This window comes from Benincasa hispida, chromosome 4, assembly GCF_027475165.1.
Source record: "Benincasa hispida cultivar pf3 chromosome 4, pf3_genome.v1.1, whole genome shotgun sequence".
NCBI classification, from domain to species: domain Eukaryota; kingdom Viridiplantae; phylum Streptophyta; class Magnoliopsida; order Cucurbitales; family Cucurbitaceae; genus Benincasa; species Benincasa hispida.
The window spans coordinates 56732794-56743521 of record NC_143481.1 but is presented as its reverse complement, the minus strand read 5'-3'; the positions used below and the strand labels follow the sequence as shown (position 1 = coordinate 56743521).

Genomic DNA, 10728 nt, shown 5'->3' with positions numbered 1-10728 from the left:
TATTTTACTGCCCAATCAAATCATTTTCCTTTGATTTTCACCATTTTTTTCTTAATGTCTTTCATTTATTTCTCAATACTCTCCGATTTAATCGGATGATAAAAACATAAAGTAGCACGTTCAACATTATCCTCTTTTTATTTATCACTGCTACCTTCTTTTTCTACGTTCATTCATTTATCCGTCGCATTAAAAATTACAATTCAAAGCTTTCAAAGATAATTTCGGGAATAGTTTTAGATCTTCGTTATTATAATAATAAGAAGAGGAAAAAGGAAAGAAAAATAAATTAATCCCATTATAGACAACACAATAATTAATTATTATACAAATTTGAAATTTCCCATTACCCAATTTTCCCAATTCGCTCTTTAGCACATGTAATACCAAATCTGACTTCCATCAGTGTCAAAGTTGCTTGCTTTTTGTGCCAAACCTTTGTTTTCCCTTTTGAATTGTACTGTATTGGATTATATTCTTATTGAAGAATACAACCCATTTTTTATTTTTTATTATTTTTTTCTTCAATCTTCCACATCTGTGCTACTACTTCCTCCATCTTCTTCTTCATCATCTTCTTCTTCTTCTTCTTCTTCTTGATTTCCTTCACCATTTATTCTTTGTAAATTTCCCATGATTTGATTATTGGGTTGAAATGGAGGTGGCCATTGTTGTTCTGGTTCTACCATCAATGGCTCCATTTGGCTATTGATATCAAAATTCATATTTTTTTCTTTCTCTCTATATAGTGCATCTAACTGATGAAAATAAGGGCATGTCTTGGAGTCTTCTGGCCTCTTCTTGTTGCTATCTTTCACCTTTTTGAAGTATTTGTTTATGTTTTCCCATTTCTCTTTGCATCTCTTTGAGCTTCTATTGTATCCAAGCCCTCTCATTGCTGCTGAAATCTCTTCCCATAATAACCCTTTTGGCCCATTCTCTTGATACTTCATTTCCATTTCTGTCCTTAGCCTTATCAATGCTTCAACTTCACCTTTTGGCCATCTTGAAGGGCTTCCTATCATGCTACTCATCTTTCCATTTGTCGTCGTTGTCGAGATTGCCACCGTCATCTTTCCATTATTCTCGTCGTTTTGCGTCTGAGTTGGTGGTGGTGGCGGCTGTGGTGGTGGTACTGGAGAAGGAGAAGGAGATAATGAAGATGGAGCTATCTTTTGCAAAAATGCGACGACGGCTGCATCTTTTGCGACGGCCATGGACATTTCTTGAACTAAAACTTCATGTTCTTGATTAACCCTTGTCATCTCTTTCATTCTCCATGCTTCATCTCTTAATTTCCTTTGATTCTCTATTCTCTCCAAGGCTTCTAAGAACTTTAGTTGAAGCCCTTCTTGCTTCTCTATTACCTCCTTTGTCAACCTCAAGAAGAAATCACTCCACTTCCTCTTCCTCCTCCTCCTCCTGCTACTCTGAAACGGATCTTCCTCCGATGCCGTCGACGACGACGTGGAGCTCGAGAACATCACATTGCCAACCATGTTTGGCAAATTGGAAGGAGGGTTGTTATTAGAGGACTTTGGTGGCAAAGAATTGTTGTTTGTTGTAGTGTTCATGGTGGATGGAACAGTAGAGTTGATTGTTTTCGTCGCCGGAGGGTTGTAAGATGGCAGCGGTGTAGTCACCGCTGTCGTCCGGGGAACTGGCGGCTGCGTTGGTGGTGGCGGGTGGTGGTGAGATTGAAATAAGCTATTATGATGATCAAAAGCCTCCAATTCATCTGAAAATCTATAAACTTTTTTGCTATTATCGGATTTCCCACTTCGAACATCTTTGGTTCTCTTGTGATACTTATAAACATTCTCAAATTTCTCCTTGCATTTCTTTGGAGTTCTATGGAATCCAAGCTCTCCCAACTTCCTGAAATCTCAACCCAAATTAAAAACCTTATTAATTAAGCTAAGAAATTAACTACAATATATTTTTAAATCATTTATTCATTTTTCTTCTCAACTCACTCATCTTCATAAATACAAAAACCAAGATCTCAAAAAAAAAAAAAAAAAAAGATATATATATGAAAGAGAGAGAGAGAGAGAGAGAGAGAGAGAGAGAGATGGATGACATAAATTTTAAGGTTTTAACATAAAAAAGAGAGAAAAAAAAACAGACAACCCATGTTACTAGATGCCATGTAGATCAAATTGGTTCACTTTTTTGTTTTTCTCTTCTCATTTCATATGAATTTACCAAGATTGGAAACAAAAAATACTGGTCCAATAATATGATTAAAATGATACATAATCATATTATAAACATGTTTATAAAAAATATAATGAAATAGTAAAATTTAAAAGTAGTTAATTAAATTTTGAGAGGAAAAAAAAAGTGAGGCAAAATTCACAAAACCCCAAGTTCAAGTAGACATGAAAACAAATCCCAAAGAAAGAATCTATCATAATTTCACATCCCCTTTTTGATCCCTTCCCAAAAAAAAATTAAAATTAAAATTAATAATGATGATGATGATGAATAAGAAGAGGGAAAAAAAAAACCTTGAAACTTCATCCCACAATGGAGCTTTGTGAGTTGCATCTCTAAAAATTGCATCCATATCAGATCTTATCTTCAACAAAGCCAAAGTCTCTTGTCTTGGCCAACGGTTCCCACCAAAATTCTTCTCACCATCTTCAAACAACAACAAAGACGACCCCTTTTCTTCTTCACCGGAATTCGATCCATTCCTGCCGCCACCGTCGCCGTTGCCAACTTCATGTGTCTCCACCATCTCCGTTGTCACCGCTGCCTTGCCGGAGTCGACATCCATGGGAGCCTCTAGAGCAATTATTACAATTCACACAAGAGAAGAAAAGTAGAACAAGCACACAAAAGCCACAAAAGGGGTGAAGATCAAAAAAGAAAACAAAAGGATTTTTTTCTTTTTTCTTTTTTTTTTTTTTTTTTTTGCTCTCCAAGCTTTTATTAGGTTAGTTATTGGATATATGAATGTGAGGGAGTTTTATACATATGGTGAAATTTTTTTTAATTAATTGTTTATCCTTGGTGGGATATGCCTGTCATGATCAATGGCCCCCCCAACTTTTTTTGAAAAAAAAAAAATAGAGTTTTTTTTTTAAAAAAAAAAACTTCAATGTAATTTTTTTTAATATATGCTTAATTAGGTTATAGAATCTTAGACTTCTTTTTCCCTTTTATGGGGAGGGTTTGCAGAAACCCAATCATAAGACCCACTTGGGTTTTCAAAGTTTTCTTTTAAAAATTCTCTACTTAATTTATTTTAGATTTAAATCTCATTTGGGTGTTAAAAAGACTCCTAAACCTTTAAAATAAGTAAAAATAAGTATTTTAGTATGTTATGCATCTAACTATTGTTTTTACGATTTTAATATCAATATTTTAATGAACGGTAATTATATAATTTTAATTTTTTATAATATGTGTTGTGAGCGTATCGAACTTCTAATTTTGAAGTTGATAGTTTAAGTACTATACCAATTGAACTATGCTCATTTTGACTATAACTTTACCGTTTTTGTCACTTGTATTAGAGAAGTGTGGATGACTATAAGTTTTTTTTTTTTTTTACTATAATTTTGTGAAAATAAATAAATTAATGTGAAAGGAAAAAAAAAAAAAGAAAAATTAGTTGGAATTAAGTTGGAAGTGGCAACAGTTATAGATGGAGACAATGGGATAACAAAACAAGTTGGGGCATTGTAGGTCAGCTTTGCTTTATGGAGGTGCGTTTTGGATACCATTGGGTATGTTTGGCTATACTTGAACCCAAATTACTAAACTACCCTTCACTATCTGTTTTATTACTTTCATCTTCCCAACTCTTTCACTGCCCTCAAATATTCAATGCTTCAAATCATTTCCCAACTTTGATCCTTCTTCCCAAAATGCCCTTCATTGTTCCTAACAAAAAATAATATATTTATTATATGGAAAAATTATTTTAAATCACAAAACTATTAAAATATTTACAAATAATAACCAAACATTATAATTTATATGCGATAGACTATATATGTGTCTATTTGTACGGTTTATCGTAGATAAATGGTAAAATTTTGTTATATTTATAAATATTTTTGTTCATTTTTTTATATTTGAAAATAGATCTTATATATAATATATGTTTTTTTTTTCTTTTTCTTTTTTTATATAAAGGTGAACTTCTAACTAGAAATATAAGCTTAATGAATGTATTAAAAAATTAATCTTAAAATAGTTATGAAAAGGAATTATAACAGGATGAGGCAAGGCTGGAGATGCCTTCTTCATTGGTAACTTAATTAGAGAATTTAAGGTGAACTTCGTTTTTAGTTTTATGTCGTTGAGATTAATAATGCATGTTTCTCTTAGTTTTTTAATTATTGTTTTTGTCTTTGTTAAAAAAAAATATTGTCAAATTCTATAAAAAAAATTTGAAAACTATTTTTTTGGTTTTCGTAGACCACGTTTAATAATCATTTCGTTTTTTGTTTTTGGTTTTTTGAAAACTAAGTGTATCTACTCTCAATTTCTTACAATGATGTACATCTTTATTAAGTACAATGGTTGATTTTTTGACCAAATTTCAAAATAAAAACAAGCTTTTAAAAGCTTTTAAAATTTAGCTTGGTTTTTTAAACATTGGTAAAAAGTAGATAATAAAAGAAGAAATCAAAAAATTGAAGTAGTTTCTATATATTTAATTTTTTAAAACAAAAAAACTTAAGAACCAAATCATTATCAAACGGGGCAGAAATAGTTAGGCCCCATTTGAACCATTTCGGTTTTAGTTTTCAATTTTAAAAATTTATGCTTGTTTTCTTCTAAGTCTTGCAATTTTTTTCACTTTTGTTAATGAAACACTTGAATTCTTAATCAAAATTTAAGAAAAAAATTATTTTTTTTAATTTTTAAAATTTAGCTTTATTTTAAATTAAAAAATAGAGAATATAACCTAGGAAATAGGAGTAAAAATAGAGTTGGTAAGCTTAAAAAAAAAAAAAAAAACTAAATAATTATTCAATGGATCTCATTAAACAACGTCTAAATTTTCATCATGGCTCAATTGGTTGATTTTGGGATTATAGATGCAGGTTGAAGGTCAATTAATTTTTTTTTAACTGAAATAGATAAAATATATAAAAATTTACATTTTAAAATAGAAATTTGGGGGAAATTAATTTTTTAAATTATTTATTCTTTTTTATCACCATAAAAATATTTTGACAATTTTTAGTAATGTAAGTATAAAAGGGTTTAAAAACATTAAAAGAAAAGAGTCAAATATTTTGAAGACAATGATGGGATGTAAAATTAAGGTTGGGGTAGGGTAAGCAAAATATTGTTGGTTCCAATCTCTCATATTAAATCAACCAAAGAAAAATTCACTCTCTATTTAATCTGTATTAAATTACATGTTCAATTATCAAAAAATAAAAATAAAAATAAATAAATAAATAAATTCAAATGGCTATAAAAAAAAAAACCTAAATTTTCACCATCGTCCAATTCGTTGATTTTAAGAGTATCAATACACCTTCAAAATCAATTTATATGTTTTTTGTTACTAATATTAATAAACATATAAAAGCCCTACATTTTAAAATTATAATTTAGGGGGAAATCGTTTTTCATATATTTATTATTTTTAATCAACAAAAAAAAAATTGACAACTTTTAATAATGCAAAGTATAAAGGGTTTAAAAACATTAAGGGTGTGTTTCGTGCGTGATAAAAGTAGAGAGTTAAGTTGAGTTGGTAATTATTGTCTGAAGAGTTAAATTATCTGGGGAGTTAAATTGTCTATGTTTGTTTGCAGAGTTGAGTTGAGTTGAGTTGGGAATCTAAGGCAGTTTTTTGTGAATGAGATTAGTTCTATTTTTTTCTGTTTATTTTTTATTTCATTATTTCATTATTTTAGTTTTATGTTTTGTTGTTGTTGATTAATTATCAAATATACACAATTTTCTCAAATCATTTATGACATAAACTGGACAATCTCAATTTGTAGAACATAATAGATTGTTTTTCATATATTCTTTTCAAAAACTGTAATAATTATAATTCTCTTCAATCTGTAAAACATACCAATAAAATATATTTCATATTGCTGCTCAATTAATTGGTATATTGTATATTGTATGTATATATATTGAATGTATGTATATATATGGAAGGTAATTATCTCAATTACTAATTGGTATATTGTATGTATATATATTGAATCTTGCTAACTTAACTTTATTGTTTCACATATCATACAGTTTATTTTTAGATAATATGGACAGTATATTTGGAATTGAAATTGTACATAGGATAATTACCTTTCATTTGATTATGATGGTGAGAATGTGATGTAGTACAGTAACATTTTTCATAAGATCACAAAAATAATATGAACCGACCGAACATGTGACTCATACCCATATATCAAACACCTCCTAGATGAAAACAATTAAATATTGGGAAATTGCATTGTATGATAATTATATTTTCAGAAACCAAAGTGGTGACTTCAACTTTTTTGTAGTTACAAGTGTGGCAATCACATAGCAATATACAAATCAGATAGTAATCACATAACAATCACATAGAAATCAGATAGCAATCAATTTTTCAGGCGGAAGTTTGTGCCATGTTTTCAAAAACAGCAAAACCTAGGAACACGTGTCCAATTTTCAATTTATTTTTTATTAAAGTTGCAATTGCCCCTTTAAGAGTTAATAGAATCTTAATAGCAAATTTGTTCGTTAAAATGTATTTATTAGTATGAAAAACTTATTTGACAACCTAGTCATCTAAAAATACAAGGCAATCTCCCTATTCTATTTAAGAGTTAATAGAATCTTAATAATAGTTACTATTGTAATCACATTTTTAAAGTTCAAAGACTAGAATGGACGTTTTAAAATGTGTAACGACCAAAATAAAACTTGATTCAAAATTTAAGAACCAAAATAGGATTTAATCTATCTCCAAAGTTAAATAAATCAAAGAAAAATTGACTCTACATTTAGTTTGTATTAAATTACATGTTCTATTATCGTAAAGAAATCGTAGTCCCTAAAATTGGTCGGTACTAATATTAAATATTAAAATTAAAATGAAGTGATGGGATGTTGTTTGAATGTAAGGTCGAATTGTTTGGCCAAGCAAAATTTATGAAAGGAAATTTAATTAAATAGCGACCAATTTAGTTAGGTTGTGACCTACCATAATTAATGGGCATTGGCATTTTTAATGTCAAATGTATTATTCCTTTTTCTTTTCTATCTTAATTAATTAAATATTATATGACTTTTCATCATTATATTTATCTTAGGGCTTCTTTCAAATTAAAATTAGACTCATAGTCCAGACTTATTACTTTTGCACAAATAGGGAAAAACAAGTTCAACCCACGTGATACATTTGATACACATAATACACTTGATATAATATTGATATACACACTTAATATTCTCGATACACTCGATTCACTTGATACACTACTAGTATAAGTCTGATATACTTGATGCACTATTGATAGAAACTTGATACACTTGATATACTATCGATACACAATTGAAAATTACTAGTTATTTAAGTGTATGTTGAAGATACACTCCTAATTATACATTTTGAATTTGACATCCAGTGGAAATTCCCTTTTATCTTCCTGGATATTTTTCATCATAAGAATTTAAATTTTAATAAAAAAAAAATGGTAAATATACTCTATGAGTTGAGTTTTGAGTGATTCTTCTTTTAGATAGAACTTAGATGAGACCATTTCTATGGATATTTGATTTTATGAGTATTTTGGATTTTTATTTGGATGATTTTAAGTATTTTGATGTTTATTGGTTCAACAACGTTTAGGAATTTTAATAATAAACCTTGTTAGTTTTTTTTTATATTATGTGTTTTTTTTTTTTTTGGTACTAAATTTCTAATAATCTATTAATTGATATAAATCTAATTTTACCCATTATTCTATTATATGGTGTTTAGACTTAGTTTTGGTTGTTTCTTTTAAATTAATTGTAAAAAAAAAATTGTATTCTTTAAAAAAATTGACTTTAAAATGGAAGTAAATTAGTGTTGGATAGAAAAAAAAATAGTTATGATGTTGGGTAAATATACTAAATTGGAGTGATTTAGGTCAAAATTAACTGTGAATAATTTATTTTTTAAAAAGTCAATATTAAAAATAAAGTAAATTTAAGTTGGGAAATTGTTTCAAATGGTAAAACTATTGAAAATTTTTACAAGATATAACAAAAATTTAGATCTATCAATACCACTGATAAACGTCTATCATTCATAGTTCTAAAATTTTGTTATATTTTATAAATATTTTAGTTTATTTTTCTATATTTAAAAACAACCTTTTAAGAAAGTTAAATCTGAATTAATAATAAATAATTTCTATTGAATTTCTTTTTAAAATTTACAAATAAAGAAAATATAATTTTCCAACTATTTCCTTGGAGTGGAAGGTTGAATCTCACCTCCTTTCAATAGTTGTACTAATAAATAAAATTTTTAAAAAATTAAAATAATAGTCCATTTTTTAATGGATTGTACACACATGAAATGAATAGAATAATAACTTGCCAATATGCCAAGTTAGTTGAGAAATCCCTCTTGATTTGATGTGAGGGGAAAAAAACACTATTATTTAAGATAAATGGGTGTCTAATTTCAAACTCATATTTAAATAATACATGTTTTAAAAAATAAATTATCATGAAACTCTATAAAATTATAGTAATTAATAAATTAGAGAAATTATTTCAAATGTAAAACTGTTAAAAATAATTACAGAAGTCTATCAATGTTTATCAGTGATAATTCTAAAATATTATTATATATTATAAATATTTTGATTATTTTTTTATATTTGAAAATAGTCTAATAAATTAATGGGTTAATTATAATTAAAATATGTTAATTTGTTAAAAGGGGGAAGAGTAGAAGTTTTACTAATTGAAAACTTAAATAATAAGAGGGCCCACTACGTGCTTAGAAGTGGACTTTAATGATCAAAGGTAATATTTTTATAAAATTAGTTGGGAAAAAAATTGTTTAATTTTGATCTCAACTTATCATTATGAGTGTGTTAGGAGACAATTGAGGTTAATAATTGAGAGCAAACAAAAAAAATAAAATAAAATAAGAGGATTAATATTTTGCGTTGTGATTTATTTTTATAATCAATATGCCAATTATTGAAGGGAAGAACAAAATAGTTGGCCGGAATTTATTACAAATAATTATAATAATGTGAATGGCGGTGAGACCTTATTATAATAATTATATATGTGTAAAAGCTAATGTAGGTATAGTAGTAATTGACATATACAGCATCTCTCTTGAAGTTCGAGGTTGAAATCTTCCTACTTCATTTATATATAAAATATTTTTTTATTATCAACGAACATATAATTTGTTAACATGAACATATTTTGTAGAAATGGATATACACTCCATTTCCTAAATCAGAGGTTCAAATCTTCATACCTCACAATTTTTACACTAAGAAAATCACAAGCATAATTTAGCACAAAAAACATTCAATTACCATCTTAAAGATCGATGATTCAATCTCCTACTCTTACAAAATTTTTGAAGTTAAAACACACACAAGAGCATAGCTTTAATGATAAGTCATTTACTCGTTTTTTTTTAAAGTTAAAGGTTCAAATTTTCACCTCCACAATAGTTGTATGTAAATGTTATAGCTTTTTTAGGTTTTCTAATGTTTGGTGATTTATATGTTTTATTATATATTTTCTATTAATGTTTTTTAAAAAATCAAGTTATGTTTGAAAACTAAGAAAAATAGTTTTCGAAAACTTTTTTTAATTCTTAGAATTTAGCTAGGATTCAAGTATTTTTTAAAAGAAATGTGAAAACCGTAATTGAAAAATTGAAGAAAAAAATAAGCTTAAATTTAAGGGAAAAAAGAAAAAGCTAAAAATGAAACTTTATCAAATATTTTTTAATGGACATGGGTTTAAAATTATCTTGTTTTGAGAATGATTGATGAGTATTATTGTAATGATCCAAGACCAAATTTAAAATTCGTATTAGGGACTTGATGGTCCTAATATTTTCCTACATCTCTTGCGATTTGATAAAGACGTCTTGGATTCTTTCTGCATGTTTTATCCTTATTCACATGTTTTTTAGAAAATTTCACCCAATATAAAATTGTTTCAAGTTAAGCACGTTTAATTTTGATGTTCCTATAATTAAGTTACCGAAAAGAAATGTGCACCTTATTGGTACATAGATAGTAACTATCAATTTTTTAAAACATTTCTTAACCATAATTTCATATTCTCAAGATCTCTCATTCATATATGATCTCGTTTCATTTATGTACCTTCTTAAATTCAGGAGTTACAATTATTGTGAGAAAAAAAATAAAAAATATTTTATATTTGATGCTATCTCTCTATATACACATACCCATATATATACTTAATAGGAATCACTAAAGAACACTTTTGAGTACAATGATATAACTAAATATCATTTTCTACAAAAAGAAATTAAATTTTCTTTTTAGAAAAATACCAAAACCACTCATTTTTAAAATAGTTTCAAACACACGAGTTATACCATCTAAAAATGTTGTAGGGAATATAATGTTTTGACTTTAAAATGCTTTTGAAAAAAGTCGTCCCAAAACTCAAAATTTTATTGATAATGACCATTAGCTTTAAAGAGAAAATTATTTCGTTCTAGAAAGAAAATAAATA

General features: G+C 27.4%; 1 protein-coding gene across 2 annotated transcripts; it reads right to left on the bottom strand.

The window, feature by feature from the left end:
• Positions 1–222: 222 nt before the first annotated feature.
• Positions 223–2994, bottom strand: LOC120076691 (trihelix transcription factor DF1-like). Of its 2 annotated transcripts, none has more exons than XM_039030587.2 (2): positions 2514–2994; positions 223–1878 (listed from the first exon to the last, which is right to left on the bottom strand). In XM_039030587.2, the coding sequence occupies exons 1-2, from the start codon at positions 2783–2785 to the stop codon at positions 525–527; spliced, it is 1626 nt and encodes a 541-aa protein (XP_038886515.1). In that variant the 5' UTR covers positions 2786–2994; the 3' UTR covers positions 223–524. The 2 variants fall into 2 exon arrangements, with proteins under 2 accessions (XP_038886515.1, XP_038886516.1); XM_039030588.2 differs by having other exon boundaries at positions 223–1885; positions 2514–2951.
• Positions 2995–10728: the final 7734 nt, after the last annotated feature.

What these genes read in the sequence shown, in the direction of transcription:
- LOC120076691 (XM_039030587.2), bottom strand. Translation starts at nt 2,785, where the DNA reads ATGGATGTCGACTCCGGCAAGGCAGCGGTGACAACGGAGATGGTGGAG. An exon ending in TTGTGGGATGAAGTTTCAAG is followed by an intron (nt 1,879 to 2,513) that starts GTTTTTTTTTTC and finishes TTGAGATTTCAG; the next exon opens with GAAGTTGGGAGAGCTTGGAT.